The 17,696-nt window shown below is 45.3% G+C and overlaps 1 protein-coding gene across 2 annotated transcripts in view; it reads right to left on the bottom strand.

Annotated features, from left to right (window-relative positions):
* Positions 1 to 6,524: 6,524 nt before the first annotated feature.
* Positions 6,525 to 17,696, bottom strand: part of RUBCN (rubicon autophagy regulator) — a 53,409-nt gene continuing 42,237 nt past the window's right edge. For both annotated transcript variants that reach the window (XM_040621366.1, XM_040621367.1), the window contains 9 exons: positions 15,387 to 15,447; positions 14,522 to 14,654; positions 13,558 to 13,703; positions 12,937 to 13,001; positions 12,220 to 12,458; positions 11,363 to 11,424; positions 10,743 to 10,896; positions 9,554 to 9,647; positions 6,525 to 9,326 (listed from right to left, as the gene is read on the bottom strand). In XM_040621366.1, coding sequence (XP_040477300.1) covers positions 9,148 to 9,326; positions 9,554 to 9,647; positions 10,743 to 10,896; positions 11,363 to 11,424; positions 12,220 to 12,458; positions 12,937 to 13,001; positions 13,558 to 13,703; positions 14,522 to 14,654; positions 15,387 to 15,447 — 1,133 coding nt within the window. In that variant the 3' untranslated portion in view covers positions 6,525 to 9,147. The remainder of the gene's footprint in view (positions 9,327 to 9,553; positions 9,648 to 10,742; positions 10,897 to 11,362; positions 11,425 to 12,219; positions 12,459 to 12,936; positions 13,002 to 13,557; positions 13,704 to 14,521; positions 14,655 to 15,386; positions 15,448 to 17,696) is intronic.

Genomic DNA, 17,696 nt, shown 5'->3' with positions numbered 1-17,696 from the left:
CGAGCCCCACATCAGGTACCCCTCTGTCAAATAAAAAAAAAAAAAAATTAAAAAAAAAAAAAGAGTTGGGCTGAGCCATCCAGACACCACCTTCCCCCCCCCCCCTTTGTAAGTAAACACTAATTCTAGTCTGTCTTCAAGGGGAGAGAGAATTAAGCTCCACCTCCTGGAGAGGAGGGAAGTTACAGATACTGTTTGAATTCTTCCGTAAGATTTGTCTCTTCTTATTTATTTATTCTATCATCTATTTATATCAGTAAAGATTCATATATACTTTACATATATTTTTCTCCTTTTGTTTCCATAAAACATTGTGTTTTAAGCTTTTTTTCTCTGTTACTATCATGGTCTTTGCAACCATCCTTTTAATGGCTGCATCTATTTTGGGGTGTGTTCCATTATTAACTTTGAACTCTTACAAATTATGCTGCAGCAAATACCTTTTGAAACAATGTTCTATGACTGTTTGTATTTCAGCTCTGGCACGATGTCTGGAAGACAGAAACACAGTAAGTTTATTTAGGATGTATGTATGTATGTATATATGGACGGGCGGGTGGATGGATGGCTAGTCTGGCGTCCTTTTTTCCCCTGTTGAACAGTGTTCGTGAGCTATGCCAATCTCAAGTCTATGTTGAATGTTGGGAAGAGAAGTTTGAGAACTTGCTGGCAATCAGGCTTTGACTTCGTGTGAACCCCAGCTAGTTCGTAACAATAGACTATGGTCCTTAGAACAAGGAAGATTTTGTACTGTAAGTTATTTTTCTATCTCTAGTTGGAAAATGTTTGGACATTTTAACAGCTTCAGCAGTTTTTCACGTGGCTTTATCATTCTTCTCTCAGCTTACCTTGTAGACATAAAGATTTCTAAATTCCTAGGGTGTTTTTAGGGCATCTAAATATCAGCATATCTCCCAGTTTAGTTCTTGGCAAGGCTGCTGTTCGATAATAAAGCGAGTGAACGACATTGGGAATGTCACCTTCTCTGATAACGGCTACTGGACAAAACAGAAACGGTTGCACAGTAGCTGAGGGAAGAAAAGGGAGATGAGTATATTTTTATCACTTTAAGATTGAGGAAAGTAACTGTAGAGATTTGGTGCCAAGGAAAGAGATAAGAGAGCTAAAAGGGGTGGCAGAGGCAAAGTCAGGACAATCCCGTCCCTTGTCCCACAGTGTACTTCTGATCGTTCTTGATCCCATGGAGAATGGACAGTTCCTTACATTTGAAATGCCACCTGGCCATTCATGCATTCATCCCATTCATTCACTGTTTGTCTGTTGTGCTAGTAGAGAAAATGCTAAATAACAAGACCGTGTGAGAAGTGTCCTAACAGGAGGCACGCAGAATGCGCTAAGGGCTCACAGAGGATGGGTAGAGAATAAGTCAGAGAAAGCCAGGATGGAGCTGAGTTAGCTCCTCAAAGGAAGAAGGATCAAGGCATAGTTAGGAAACCGCTAGTAGTTCAGGGAATGGCAGGAGGTGAAGTTAGAAGGTAAAGTGTGTTTCTTGCCTTGTCTATTTTTGCCATTCTAACTGGCGTAAGGTGGTATCTCAGTGTGGTTTTGATTTGAATTTCCTTGATGGCTAATGATTTTGAACATTTTTTCATGTGTCTGTTAGCCATCTGTATGTCTTCATTGGAAAAGTGTCTGTTCATATCTTCTGCCCATTTTTTGATTTGTTTATTTGTTTCTCGTGTATTGAGTTTGAGAAGTTCTTTGTAGATCTTGGATACCAGTCCTTTATCTGTAGTGTCATTTGCAAATATATTCTCCCATTCCGTGGGCTGCCTCTTAGTTTTTCTGACTGTTTCCTTGGCTGTGCAGAAACTTTTAATCTTGATGAAGTCCCATAAATTCATTTTATCTTTTGTTTCTCTTGCCTTTGGGGATGTATCATGAAAAAGGTTGCTTTGGCCGATGTCGTAGAGGTTGCTGCCTATGTTCTCCTCTAGAATTTTGATGGATTCCTGTCTCACATCGAGGTCTTTCATCCATTTGGAGTTTATTTTTGTGTATGGTGTGAGATAGTGGTCAAGTTTCATTCTTTTGCATGTAGCTGTCCAATTTTCCCAGCACCATTTATTGAAGAGACTGTCTTTTTCCCACCGGATGTTTTTTCCTGCTTTATCAAATATTAGTTGCCCAAAGAGCCGAGGGTCCATTTCTGGGCTCTCTATTCTGTTCCATTGGTCTATGTGTCTGTTTTTATGCCAGTACCATGCTGTCTTTGTGATCACAGCTTTGTAGTACAGCTCGAAATCCGGCATTGTGATGCCCCCAGCTTTGTTTTTCCTTTTCAACAGTTGAGCCTTACATCGGAAACCGGGGATGTACTGTATGGTGACTAACATAATATAATAAAAAATCATAAAAAAAAAAAAAGAAGGTAAAGTGTGGCCATATATTGAAGATCCTGTATGTGCCAGGGGAAGGAACCAAGCTTTATCTTGTAGGAGAAATAGCGGTGCATTTTAGGCAAAGGAGTGTGACCTCACAGTAATGTTTTCCATCCTCTCTCCTGCCCCAACCTCCTCATCCCCACCATGGAGGGCAATTTGGCAGTATTTACCAAAATCACAAATGCACACACACTTTGTGCCAGTCATTCCACTTGGGAGAATTTATCCTACAGATACACTTGCACCCATATAAAATAATGTATGGCCAGGTTTTTCACTGCAGCACTGTTTGTATTAACAACAGATGGGAAACAGCTTAAATGGCCATCAATAGGTAACTGGTTGAATCAAGTATTGTCCAATCATACAATGGAAAATGTGTTGCTATAAAAAATAAGGAAATTTTACTTGTACTGATACAGAACATTCTTGAAGATACTGTTTTTTTTTTAAAAAAAGCAAGGTACATAAGTATATATATAATATGCCAATTTTTTAAAAAGGGTTAAGAATAAGAAGTGTATATTTTGGGGGTGCCTGGGTGGCTCAGTCAGTTAAGCGTCTGCCTTCAGCTCAGGCCATGATCTCAGGGTCCTGGGATTGAGCCCCAAGTCCGGATCCCTGCTTAGTGGGGAGTCTTCTCCCTCTCCCTCAGACCCTCCCCCCCAACCCTGCTCATGCTCTCTCTCTAATAAATAAATAAAACCTTTAAAAGAAGGATATATTTTGGTTTTTTAAAAAGATTTGTTTATTTGAGAGAGAGAGAGAGAGAGAGAGAGAAAGAAAGAGAGATGGAGGGGAGGGGCAGAGGGAAAGAATCTTCAGGCAGACTCCCCGCTTACAGTGGAGCCCAACGTGGGGCTCGATCTCAGCACCCTGAGATCATGACCTGAGCCAAAACCAAGAGTCAGACGCTTAACTGACTGAGCCACCTAGGAAACCCAGAATAAAAAGTATACATTACTTGCTTGGATTTCCATTAAGAAACTCTCTAAGGATAAATGGAAAAGTAATGAGGGGCTACCAAAGAGGGTGAGGCAAAAACTGGGCACAGAAATGGGAGACTTTTCACCATATACTTTTTTGTGGACTTTAAGCATGTGAACGTATGAGAAATCAGATACTACTGAACAAACAAAAGAGAGAAAGAAGCAGCTCTCTCTCATTGCCTTTTCCTCTGCAGGCCTCGTTCCTGCTTTTCACCAGGTCAGGACCTCCCTGTAGTTCGATCTGCGGTTGTGGAGCTTCCAGTGGTTAAGGGAGAAATTACCAATCTTTTTAGTCCATTGCGCAGGGAGACCTGCTGTTGGCATCTAGGCTGAATTTCTTTCCTCAGATTTTAAGTGGCAAAGGCTAGGAGGTGAGGAGGGAAAGGAGAGAAAGGTGCCTTTCACTTGCTTGTTTCCCCCTCACCGCTGTGAGTGCTGAAGCCGTTGGGGGCTTGCTGTGGAGACAGGGGTTTGGGGGAGAAGCTGGGAGGCTAGCTTCTGTTCCTGCCGTGGGCCAGCGGGGAGATAAAACCAGTGGAGAACTGCAAGCATTACTGTTTGAAAGGAAAACAAGTGAGAAATTCCCAGGGCAGTGAAAAAGACAGGATGTACCTAGGGTGACACGAGGTGCCAAAGGGCGTCAGGTCACCTGTGCTGCCCTGCCGTGTCGCACCCGTGCATCTTACTGCTCTGGGGCAGCCTCTCAGAAGGCTGGTCACCAAAGCTCCCACCCACCTAAAAGCCCCCCCACCATGCAAGATTTATTTTAACCCACTAATCCTCACCTTGCTGGTCTGGTAGTAAGATATTGTAACGATACTGGGATAAATGACAGAATCCATGGAAAATTAACAACTAAGTCTCTGCTGTCCCTCCAAAGCCCCCAGAAGCAGTTCACAGAAAAGACAGAGGCAAGGGTATAGGTAAAGCACAGCTGTGTGTTCACACTCCTAGAGGAGTAGTGCTAAGCAGATTCTTTCCTTTTTAATCACATTCATCTTTGATCCCCAGAACATCAAGCTCGCCGTGGGTAAGCATGGGCCATCTGGCAGCTGCTATCCCTAAAATTTTAATAGCAAGCAGTTTGATATCCTGGAGACTGGATATGGGAGAAGACTGTAGTCAGAGCCGAAGAGTCAGCAGGATAGTTGGGCACAGTGATCCCCTTTCCCATACTCTAAGCCAGAAGTTCGTAGGAAAAAGGAAGCAGGCTTGGGCCTCACTTTAACCAAGACTATGCCTACTCTTTACACCGTTAGAGGGTATAGCAAATCTATACACGCTTGGGGCCCCAGCGAATGATGAATAACATAGTCAAGGCCACAACGGATGACTGCCCCACTCACAGCTCCCCTTTCTTTGGGGTGTGCCCTCCTACTTGGGGTGAGACCCCACACAGTCGTACTCTCCAGCCTGCTTCACTGGCAGCAGGCTCAAGAGGTCTGCAAATCCTGCAGCTGAGCTTCCTAGGGCTGTCCTGCTCTCTGCACTTCCTGACACTCAGCTGTTAATTTCTTGGGTTCTGTCATTTATCCCAATATCTCTCCAACATCTTGCCCCTCAGCCTTTCGTTTGCTGATTTAAAATGCCTGAGTCATTGTAGAACATTTGGAATGCATCTTGTTTTCAGGCCTGGGGTAATGAGCGGACAGTGATGACAAAATTCCACACCCTCGTCCAAATCAACGTAATTTCTCTCTTGAATCACTACAGCCAACCCTCTAGAAGATCCCGCTGCTTCTACTCTTGCTTTACTCTATTTTCTGAAAAGTACACACTGACATTTTAACCAGATGAGTCACTCCTCTGACTAAAACTCTTCGGTGGCTTTCCAATGTTCTAAGAATAAAAGCTAAAATTTGCAGTTCCGTCCTTCTTGCAGTTCCTTGCCCAGACTCCTCCTGTATCGGCACCAACACGTATGCCAGTCCTCACCTGGAGTCCTTTCCTCCCTACTCTGCCTCACCAGGGGCCTAACTTGTCTCCAATCTAAATTATTATTATTTTTTTAATTTAGTAGCATCTACTCTTTTCCTTCATAGCTCTTATTACAGCTTGTAATTACATATTCATTTTGGTGACTTTTGGGCAATGCCTGTCTCCCCCTCAAGGCTCTAAGTGCCCTAAGGGTAGGGATTGCCTCCATTTTGCTCCCTGCCATAGCCACAGAGCCTAACACAGAAACTGGCAGACAGCAAGTACCCAAATATTTGACGGATGATTAAATAGGAAGAGATTGGCATGGCTAGAGATGGCTGAGATGTAAGATAAGAACCTGAATTGGTGTGCTAATGATAGAAAGGGAACAGGGTAGATTTATTTTCAAGAGAAAAATCAACAGAATTTGATGAGAGGTTGTGGGAAAGAGATAATGCTTTATTAACTGAACATGCTACCTGACTCAGAGAGGAAGGAGTTGAAGACAACCAAATTCTCAAGTTGGCGTCACTAATGGTTAGGTTTGGGTAAATAGAATATTGATATTGGTTTTAGACATATCAGGGGCACATGACCTGACCGGGAGACATGACCTGACCAAGGGACGTCAAGGCAGAAATGTTCAGGGTGAAGCTGGAGTTCCAGAGGGTCAGGAGCGTAAGAGAGAAACTCGGAGCAAGTTGTTCACAGAAGTGAGAACCAAAGCATCTGATACAATTCAGATGCTGTAGAGAGAAAGATTTACCTCCCTTTATGTTTATTTTCTTTTAATCAAAGGTTTTTATTTTTAAGTACCCTCTGCACCCAACATGGAGCTTGAACTCACAACCCCGCGATCAAGAGCACGCTCCACCAACAGAGCCAGCCAGGTGCCCCCACCTCGCTTTAAAATAAGATACGTACCTCCAGAGAATGGGTAGGGGGCAAGCCTCGTGCACTGGTAACGACTAGTGCCCATATCTTTGATACAAGAAGAAAGAGAAATCCAGAGAAGCAAAGTGATCCACTCAAGGTCACACAGCAAGCCAGTGATGACACAGTCTCACACCTACTTTTCCTGACCCGGAAGGTCCGGTTTTCTTTGCATTGTAATTCAGAAACCTCCTGAGTTTTCAGACATGCCTGCTTTACAGCAGACAATACCATTTCCTGATAGTCAAGGCGGACAAATAAAAGGCAGGAATTTCATTTCCTTAGTTTATTAAAGATGACAATAAACTGTTCGGCTGTGTATGAATTACAGCGAGTAGAAATCCAGTTCAGAATACGAGTTGTACATGAACAGAACACTCTATTTAGACTCTTGCTCCTTTTATGTTAATTCAACAAAAGCTCTAAAGCCTTGGCAGAGAAAGTCAATAACAGCCTCATTTAAGTGGAAAATATCTGCCTTCCACTCTTCTGCTATGTCTTGAACCTTGTCTCTACCTTGTAAGCAAACTTTTAACTTTTTCCCTTTATTTATAAAAAAGAACTTCTTCCCTCCCATTTCATTCAGAAGGAATGCTCTTCAGTGCATTCAATGCTTTCCCCCACAATAGCAGGGGGTTTTTAGATACTGCTATAAGTTGCAAAGTGCTTTCAAAACATCCTATACTCTTTCCTCTCTCTCTTTCCTCTCAAATAAATAAATAAATGGGTATTTGGACAGTGATGACAGCAGAGTGTCAGGGTCACTAAAACAGATATGCAATCTAAGGAGATGGAATGGGGAAGGTGGAGAAAAATGTGAAAAACCAGGAGCATGTAAGATTGTTGAGCTCAACTTTGGAAACTGTCAGCATTTTCCATCCTTTGGTCCTCTGCTAATACGAAACTGGCAGGACAATAATGACAGTGCATCTCTCCTCCAGTGTAGTGACTTAAGAGTAAGGAGCCAGATGTGTAATTTATACCAAAACTGGACACAGAGCTCACCATGTTTTTTACAACCCCTGAGTCTGAATCTGAGGCCTAACCCTTGGTAAAACTTGAATTGTGTGGGGCCCATTCCCAAAGCTCCTTGAAAGATAATGGAGCTCCTGGTTAGCCCCTCAAAACCGGGTTGGGCTGGAGGCCTTGGCTCTCAGAGCCTCCCTCATGAACTGACGGGAGAAGAGCCTCAGGGTCTTCTGGCCTAATCCTAAGTCTGAGGCACAGAGACCAAGGCCATGGGTCAATTCCTTCCTGCTCCCTCTGGCCCCGGTGAAGCCTCAGCTCTGGCCATTACCGTACTGCCCCTTCTACTTCCTGTGAGACTCCTGGTTGCCTCCAGCTTAGCCACTCATCTGCTTCCACCAACCATGTGCTACTTTCCATTCAGCTTCTTGGGGCAGTGTCCACACCAAGTTTTTTCGACTAGCAACCAATTATGGAAAGACAAGTATACAAGAAGTCAGTCCCAGAAAAAAAACGCTATGGGCTCTTGTTCACAGAGCTGCCAGCCCTCTGAACAGTGACGCTGACCAGTGTTATAGGCAGGGGTTGGGGTTACAGCAACATGAAAACCACAAACATATTCACGGTCCCATCAAAATGCACATTTTAAGAAAAGGTATGTGTGTGTTAAAATTAGTAACATGAAAAGAATGAATGAACATATAGCTATCACCAGGCTACAGAGTTCAGTGTATTCGTAGGCATAAAGGCTCTTGTTATCCCAAGGACAGAGGAATATTCACACTCACACTCACATCCACAAATTGCCAAGTTCTCTAACCCCACTAATACCAGAAATCTCCCCGCCCCCACTCTGACTTTAACAAAAGAAACTACGGTGAGAGTTCAGCCACCAGGGAGGGTCCCAGCTCTGCTGCAGGAAGGGGATGAGAATGGAGTGGGGCCATACTTTCACGCAGAGCCAAAATGACCATTGAACAGAGGACACAGTGGCAAGAGACCCACAAATAAGACGGTGGATAGAGTTTCTGTCTGCAGCTTAGGATGGCATCAGGGACTGGCCCGAGCTTGAAAGATCATGTCTGCACCAGAGCTAGGCTGACTAGAGACTTCATCACGTAAGAGGAGGCCAACAGCTCCTCTGACCGAATAAATGCTCTTGAAGCAATAGAGCTGCAGCCTTGTCTACGCTGGCGGAAGGCTATGAAGGGGCCTGGCTTAAGTATCAGTTCTGTTTCTTTGCTTCAAGCCCACCAGGGTAAAGAAAGTCAGTTTGTGACATCATCGATGCCTAGAGTATTTCAAACGAGGAGGTCATGGTGGCCTCCGTGAGGTCTCTGAGGATTCCAGGTAAGAATGCTGTTTTTATGGCCTCAAAAATACCTACACATGCTGGACAGAATGCCCACGATGTAGTCCAATTCTCTGCTGCTTCTCCTCAGAGCCCAGTGTGACTCCATTCCAGGACGGAGACAGAGAACTCCGTCCTCCTATTTCAGCAGCAAAGGAGAAGTGAGTTAGTTGTGAAAGGCCTGACTCAGAAGCTCCAGAACTAAAACAAAGTAAAACTGGAAATGATACTTGAAATGCAGCTGAAACCAGATCTGGTCCAAGTAGAGAAGGCCATGGATGTCAGAAGAGTTGGGTCTCACCGTCCATTCCTCTGACAGAGGCGCTAGAAGCTTCACATAAGGATTCATATGTCAGTTCTGATGGAAATACCCGGTACCTACAAATTGTCACAACAGAATGGACCCCAACAACCTAACAAAGGTTGATTTACATGGAGGTTAGACAAGTCATAAAAAAAATAATAATAATGATAATAATTATAGAAAAAAAAAAAAAAACCAAGTGGGGAAAGTCCTTAAAAGGGTGGCTCAGTTCTGCATTACGTGTGACCCTGGCCCCTGGAAAGAGGGCTTAATGTGCTTTCTTCAGGTGGCCTCCAGGACAGTGGCCTCGAGGGCCAAGGCTTCGGTGGGTTCCTCCTCGTAGTCTGACATGTAAGACTCCAGGCTCTGTTTGGCCAGCAGTTCCCGCCGGGCCTGCAGCCGCTCACACCGGGGACAGCTTCCAGACTTGAAACAAGCTTTATGGTAACATGCTTTACACTCTATTCAGGTTGGGAGGGTGAGAGAAGAGAGAACAACTTGTATTATCTCAAGGTGAAAGCAAGTCACTGCCACAGCCCCTTCTCACCACCAAGGCTTGGTGCGCCCGGGCTGAAAACAGAGAGCTGCTGAGTCAAACTCAACTCTCGTTAACAGGGATGGCTGAGGGAAATAAATTAGCTTTGGGTTCAGTCTTGTTTGCCCACTCCACACCTGGCACCGTCCTTACCTTCACAGGTCCGGCACTTATGGAGCTCAAAAGGAAAGATGATGTCATCCTCATTCTGACAGAACTCACAGATGAAGCCCTTGGCTTGGCAGAGCTGGGGAGGAAAAGGACAGGCAGCAAAATCAGGGGCAGCATACCAGGAACCGGCACCAGGGGATGAACACAAGCGAGGGAAGGGGCAAAATATAAATCAGACTTTAGTGGGCTCTCAGGGGCTCTCGTGCCTTCTAGGAAGAGAGCCAGCTGGACTTAGGAGCATGACAGCCAAACTGGGGCCCGGACTGGGCAGTGTGAGACAGAGCTTTAAGGTGGGTACAAGAGAGTTTGAGAAGCTCTAACCACAAGAATGGTTTGCGATGCAGAGATTTTGAAAAGGAAGGAATGGTGCCACAAAGGGCTCCCTAAAGTCAAAATTCCAGTGTGGGTGATGATTCTATTTTGAAACAGGAACCACAGCAATTAAGATAAAATATGAAGACAAGAGTATTTCTCCAAAATAACACCCATCCTGAATCAGGTTAGAGCAAAGTCTTTCTGATTCTCCCTGCTACACAGGATCTCTACATATGCCCTGTTTTAAGCTCTAATTCTGGGACTGTCACAGGAACACAAACGGGGTATATTCTAAGATGCAAAATTCTAAAAATGGAACTTCTGAATTTCTGGCACATTGGGTATACCAAGGACAATAATAACTTGCATCTATAGAACAAAGCTTACAAAATGCTTTCACGTAAATTATTTCATCAATTCTCAAAAATCCTGAAAGGAAAGGACAAGGGTTATTATTATCTTCGTTTTAGAGACAAGAAAATTAAGGCTTACTGCAGAGAGGGCAAAGTATTTTCTTTGGTCACAGTGACTGAAAACGATGAAGCGGAGACCCTCTCCAGATTCTAACTCAGGGTTCTCCTCCCACATCAGGAGGATTCTATAGTGAAGGCCTGCTCAGTCCTGCCCGTTACCCAGGGGCTACGCCAGCAGCACATTCTCCTCGAATTTCAGGTTCTTCAGATCTGGATGTTTAGCTGTTCATCAACCCAAGGAAGAGCAGTCCTGCCCAGTTTCTGTCACAGTGCTGACAGACCATGTCAACTTTCTGGAATTGCATGGCAAGAACCCAGGCCCACCCCACTCTCCAGATCCCTAACCAAGAGCCCAGTCCCGTGCTAAAGAGAGACCGTCTCACCATGCATCGCTCTACGTGGGCAGCCCCCGCCCTGGTGAGCTCAGCAAGCCGGGGCCCCAACTCCCCCTTCCTGGTTGCAGTCAGGTCATTCAGTGAGTACAGGTGGAGATCCTCGGTCAGGTGGCCTGGAACTGTGTCAAAGGAATCCAGAAGCCTACAGGAAGTAAAGGGAAGTAAGCAGGTGCAGAAAATGAACGTTTTGTGCGGCACCTCAAAACAGAAGGATCTATATCCGGAAGCAGGATAGGGAAGAGAAGGGTCCCAGGCAGACGCAATGAGGGTGGGCAACACTCAGCCAGCCTAGGTGTTCCAGACCACCCCAGACACTCCCCACTACTAGGTGTCTGGACAGGAGAAGGGACTTTTATGCCCTTCTGCACAGTGATTCATGCCAGCTTGCAGAGAGTGTAGTCTGCGCTGGACAGAAAAACCAGAGATGGCCCCTTCCACGGAGAAGGATACAGACACAGTTACTGCTGCAGGCTTTTCATTTACCATTTCTGGAGTTTTCTGCAAATCTCTCTAGTTTCCCTCTTCACACAACAAGGGACGACTGCTGGGGCATGTCTCTTTCAGACATTAGTCCAGAAAGAGGCCTCTGGCCTGCACACACGACTTACTCTTTGGCCAGTCGGCACGTCTTGAACATGTTCTTCATGTGATACAGCTGGATTCGCAGCAGCTGAAGAGGAAGACATTGTGGTGGTTGAGTGGGGCGTAAGAGCAGGTAGGAAGAGGAGAGAAAAAACGTTGGAATGACCAGTACCCTTAAACCAGGGGGTCCAGAAGCTTTGCATGCAGCAGCCAGAGCCAAACTACCCCCTATATCTGTAACTCAACAACTTGCTTTAAAGTAACCTCCCTTCTAGGGGCGCCTGGGGGGCTCAGTTGTTAAGCGTCTGCCTTCAGCTCAGGTCATGATCCCAGGGACCCGGGATCGAGCCCCATATCGGGCTCCCTGCTCAGCGGGAGGCCTGCTTCTCCCTCTCCCACTCCTCCTGCTGGTGTTCCCTCTCTCGCTGTGTCTCTCTCTGTCCAATAAATAAATAAAATCTTTAAAAAAAAATGAAATTAAATAAAGTAACCTCCCTTCAGGGAGGGCCCCTCTGCTAGGTTGGGCTCCCAAATCACATACACAGCTGAGAGCCACTGAGAAATCCAGAATTTGAATTTCCCACCTGATACCCTCTTCTCCCTTCAGTATACGTTCAGTGCAGGGAGAACTCCTATTTTTGTCACTGGGTGCCATCTATGGCTTCAGAGCTGCCATTGTCAGGTCTGAGGCTCCAACTAGACAGACAGGTGGGAAAGGGTGGGAGACGAAGAAAGTATGCAGAGAAAGCATGAGTGAGAAGACGGTTACAGGTCTGATATGATGACAGAGAGGAGTGCAGTGATCCTGGCAAAGCCTGTATGAACACAGGGAGGGATGAGGCGTGAGGAGGGTAATCTGGATGTGGCCTTTCAAGGCTCTTACCCGGACTTGATTGAGGAGCTTGACCTTCCTATAGAGGGCACTGTTGATGTCCTGCACATTGAAGAGAGGATCATTCCAGATCTTAATGAGCAAGTCCTTGGAGAAATTGCTGACATAGTACTTGCTGAAGTCCCACTTGCGCAGAACCCGGCTGGGGATGACCATCTGGGCATTTTCATGGCAGCACTGACAGAAGTACTTGCCCAAGTACTCACAGTACCGCAGCCGCTTGATATAATCTGGTAAAACCAGAAAGTCAAAGGTCAGATGTGGCTTTCCCATCTACAAGCCGGTGAGGCAGCACCCCTGTTCCTTTTCAAAGAGCAGGAAGGGATGGCCACCCAGCTCCATCCACCTCTGTATGCGCTCCCAAAGCTAGCAGAAACCCACAGAGTGGGGCCTGTGGTTTTTGTGTCCCCCACCGAAGGCCACTGAGGAAGCAAACCCTGCCAGAGATGGTAAGATCCAGCTTCCAAAACCTGGCTGAAAGTACCCAATCTTCCTCAGTACACAAGGCTGGTAACGTGCCCCCAGAAATAACTTCCCTCTGATTGCCAGTGATCTTGTCTAGCCCTACCTCTCGGATCCAGGCCCCTTCCTTCCCTTTCCCGCCTCTGCTATGTCGCCTCCTCTCACTACCTTTCTGACCAGCCCCTCTCCCGAGTGTGTGAGACAGTGCAGCCCCTGGAGGCGGTGGGGGCGGGAGAACATGCTCACCAGGGTCAGTCCGAATGCCACAGCCCGCACAGCGGTAATTCTGCTTGGCCACTGCGATCTTCCTCCTGAGGAGAGGGGAAGGAGAGGGCTTTGGCAGACACCAGCTGCACGAGGCCTCTGGCATGTCAAGGATAAGGAGGCAAACGCAGGGCTCCTGTTAAGTACGGGAAGAGGGGGAGCTCACCTGTGGTGTTTTAAAGTTGGACCAAACAAACCCATTGGGAGAACTAATTCAAACTGAGGATTCCTAGGTTAGAATTTAGGTCTAGGAAGGGACAGCCCCCGATAATGAACCACATCTCACAGAGATGAGAAATAGGACAGAGGAAAGCGTAAGAGGAAAGAAAAGCAACCATCCATCTTAAGAGAGGAAAAACCAGAAAGTCACAAAACTACTGGGAGGAAGGCAACAGATTGGGAAGGCCAGTGATAAAAGACCTCATTTCTGGTTATCTCTGGGAAGCAACAGGAGGATCGGGAGTAAGACTTGTGACAAGACGGATAATCTCCTCCCTCTGTCGTTAAGTGAACAGAACTGTGTGGGAGCTACGGGTGGAGGTGAGACAAGAAGGTGAGGAGACAGCCCTGACAACCCAGAGGACACAGACACTGGCTACTCACGTTGGGGCTGGATGAACATTAAAAATGATCTGAGGCCGGGGCGGGGCCCACTCCAGGTTGCCGCGAACACGAATCCGCAGCTTGTAGATGTCAGCATGCTGCCCATCATCTGGTGAGATGGGCAGGGAGTCAGGGATGGGCAGGAGCTGCAGCAGAAAAGCACAGGTGATCTAACACAGTCTGGAGGAACACCTACTTGACCCTTTGGCCATCACAGAAACAGTTCATGAAAGACGTTTCAAGAACACCTCACGTAATGGCTTGGAGGAACCTTGGCCCTCAAAACAAACCACTAAGGCACCAGGCTACTAGAAGTGAGGGCCTTGTGTTCCAAGAAGCAAAAGGAACAGAAATGGCATTCCGGTGTGGTGGCACCCATTGCTGATGCTGTCCCTAAACCCACCCCAGGGCCCTTGCTATACTATATGCAACTGTAGAGAAAAGAAGAATATGAACAGTTCACTTTTTCAGTGTCTCAAAGGTGGTCACCACACAGGACTTCCACCTCTGGGAAGGTATTTTGACCATTGCTAGGGAAAACCCAAGCAAGCATGTATTCATTCATTCATTCACTCACTCACTCCACACATTTGTAACGAATGGCTTCTATGAGTAAGGAAGGAAACATACAGGTTAATTCTAGATGGGGGGCATGTGACAAAGGAGAACAGCATCAGAAAGGCTCATAGCCTCCTGGAGATGGACAGTGGGTGGCGAGAAAAAGCAGAAGAGGGGCGCCTGGGTGGCTCAGTCAGTTAAGCGTCTGCCTTCAGCTCAGGTCATGATCTCAGGGTCCTGGGATCAAGCCCCACATCGGGCTCCCTGCCCAGCAGGGAGTCTGCTTCTCCCTCTCCCTCTGCCTGCTGCTCCCCCGTTCGTACTCACTTTCTCTCTCAGTCAAATAAATAAAAACTCAAAAAAAAAAAGAAAAGAAAAGAAAAGAAACAAAGCTGACGAAATCTACCTTCTGAGGGGCATCATGCTCTGGAACTAGCCATTCTAGCTCGGAGGCAGCTGGCAGCTGCATGCCTTCGAACTGCTTCAGGAGTCCCATGGCCACTGCTTCCGCAGATGTGGAGTGAAGGAAGCAGTGAGAGCTGGAAAGGAGATTCAAGGAAGGCTGAGTGTAGAGAAAAGACAGGAAGATGGGAGCCTTCCCTCCAGGATCTGATATTACACCCTGTTACTTCTGGGCTGAGAACACTCTCAGCACCCCCAGTCAGCTTGGCTTCTCTTCTCATCATCTTCAGATACACGTAGAGAGGAAAATATATTCATTTTGTGGTCTGAAGACTCTGGCTCAAATCCCCCTTAAGAGCATTACATCGCACTGCTAGTTGGGGATTCTGTATCACTTCCCTTCTCTAAGCTTCAGTTTCTTTAACTGTAAAATGGGGGTTATAACACCTGGTTACAAAATAAATGGAGTAAAACTGCCTTGCAGACAACAAAGGACTACTTGTTGCTCCCAAATGAGCTACTATTTCCCTTAGCTGGATCTACAGTATGAAACCAGTTCAATTAGATTTCATAATCAGAAATCATGATCACCGTTGTCTCTTCTGGGACCTGATCTGCCGGGGGCCTCTGGTACCATCAGAGTCAGCAGAGAAGGAACAATCCATATGTGAGCTTTGTCTCCACCAGAGCACACCCCGACTGAACCAATGATCCCAGGGGCATGCCACTATCAGGCAGGCCCATCACTTTAACCTTGTCTTTTTGTGAATTTGGATGCTTGGTCTATGGCCTTTCCCATCCATATGCTAAGAACTGGGTTTGTTTCTCCACATACCCAAGGTTTTACTGGAAAAAAAAAAAGTACTTACAAGGCCTGGGAGGAAGCGAAGGATTTGCTGTTTGAGGCTGTGCTCCTTCTGATGTCAGCATCTAAATGGAGACCAGAGATAAGGGGAGCAGGAAATGGGAAGGGAGGAGGTAAGGGATAATGGAAACCATTCCAAGCTTTTGCCAGCCCAGCACTCAGGGTAGCAACTACAAGCTACATTCTATGCAGGATAAGGAGCAGAGACCAGGTGAAGCTCTACAGGTAATTTATAGTTTGGCTCTGTTCAAGTCACAACGAGACTGAATTAGTGACATTATGCACAGCATGGAGACGGTCAAAATGGCTACAGATCCAGGTGGGAACACAAACTCAGATTTGGTGCAAAACAGTGAATGAGAAAAGGAAGCATCCTAAGGCACACAGGGACACACCCTCTATCAAGCAGAAACACAAAAAACTTACTCCAATCTCTCCTTCACTCTCTAAATCTCAAGCCCTCTTAAATGATAAACTCTCGGAGGTAAGAACTCTATCTCTTTTTTATATCAAAACCAGTACTTAACAAAGAACTTAGATCATGGAGGTAACTCATTAAATGTTACATGGAACTGGAACTTTGCTCTTAACATCTGACTACTACCACTATTGCTTCCGAATGGGAAAAGTCTTCTATATCCTTATGAAAACTTCATGGAAAGATTTCCTTTCTGTCTGGTGGAACAGGAAAGAACAGAACTTCTCTATGACTTGGCAGCTCCCTGGAGACGCCTGGTAATCAACAAATGTTCATGGAGATACTCGACATGATCTTTTCTATAGAACTCTCAGGCATAATTACAGGAAACTATGGCAGACCTTCCAAAGCCTATTTCCGCTAAAGGATTTTGAAGAGGATTTCTAACAATGATATGCCTGAACTTCCAGAGACCTTGTGTTCCCAAATATGTTTGATGGGGAAAATGTGAAATATAGCACTCATGTTCAAGAAAGGCAGACGGAGTGTATTCAAGTCACGAAAACAAGACTATTGTGATAAGTCTCATCCCTCATTTCCTTTGATGTCCAGTGAAAAGACATTCCTTTCCTAATTAGAGCTACACAATGATCAATCTACTGCATTTGAGCCCCTCAATAGAGCACTGAAGTGTACATGACATCACTCGGCAACTGGCCATAAGTAGCTCAATTGTTCTTCACACTTCCTCTGTATATATATTTTTGTGTGTGCCACTAGATCATAAAATCTCCTTGTGAGGAAATGAGAGCATGTCTAATTCTTCTGCGTGGCCCAAAATACTGAATACAGGGCTCCGTATACAAGCCCTGTATACGCAAATAATATTCCTAACAAATCAATGTTTTCAAAGCTATACACGAGAGAACAGAATTGGTATGTCAATCAATTTTCATATGCTCTCTAAGCACCGAAAAATTTAAGACAGCAACAAAATTTTTGATTAGTAAATAGCAAATCCTATTTTTTTACTTACTTATTTTTTATTATGTTCAATTAGCCAACATATAGTACATCATTAGTTTTTGATGTGCAAATCCTATTTTATTTAACAAAGAAGTTCATGTGTATCATATTTTGTCTGAATTTGTACTACCAAAATCCAGATCTCAATACATTGCTAGTTGCCTATTCCATTCTAAATAGTACTAGTGAAGAAAAAAAAAATTCTAGGCAATAGTAGGCCTTCAGAGACCATTTGGTTAGTAGCATTTATATGAATAACACTTATACTGCCTTGGATGTGTACATAAGTCTTGTCTTGCCCTTATAACCCTGACTGTTTTGTACATAATAGGTTTTCAGAAAATATTTCCTAAATAAATGATTAATTGGCTAAAAGCAAAAAGCAAATATCAGCCTGTTGGGAGTGACAGAAAAAAAAAATGAGAGAAAATCTTAGCCAGATATCCTTGAATAAAGAACTAACCAATGTTGCTATTGTAGGACCAGACTCTTAAAAGAAAATTCTGCACATCAGAGAGAAGTGCTGATAATTCATGGTTGCTAAGGAAACCACTGTCTTCAAAAAACTATTTAGTAGTTCTTCAACCTCATAGAAAAGAAGTCATTTTTTCTTTGAGAGAAAAAAAAATCATTCTCTGCTCTTTGGAAAACATAGTCCAGTCACACTTTACCAAGTTTCCTCTTTTTTACCGGAGGTGCAATGACGTCCTAGCCAATCATGAATACTGCCAAGAGTGTGGGGGACCGCAGAGCCTTGGCTGTGATGATCTCACCCTGGGAGCGGAGAGGGAGGAGCGGCACCTGATATCAAGAGAGACATGCCACCTGACACTGGCCAGGTACCGTGAAGGCCCCGTGGACACTGGGCCT

The sequence above is a fragment of the Ursus maritimus genome, unplaced genomic scaffold (assembly GCF_017311325.1).
Source record: "Ursus maritimus isolate PB19 unplaced genomic scaffold, ASM1731132v1 scaffold_4, whole genome shotgun sequence".
In the NCBI taxonomy this organism is placed as follows: Eukaryota; Metazoa; Chordata; class Mammalia; order Carnivora; family Ursidae; genus Ursus; species Ursus maritimus.
Note: the sequence above shows the minus strand (reverse complement) of the source record. Positions and strands in the feature narration are given on the sequence as shown.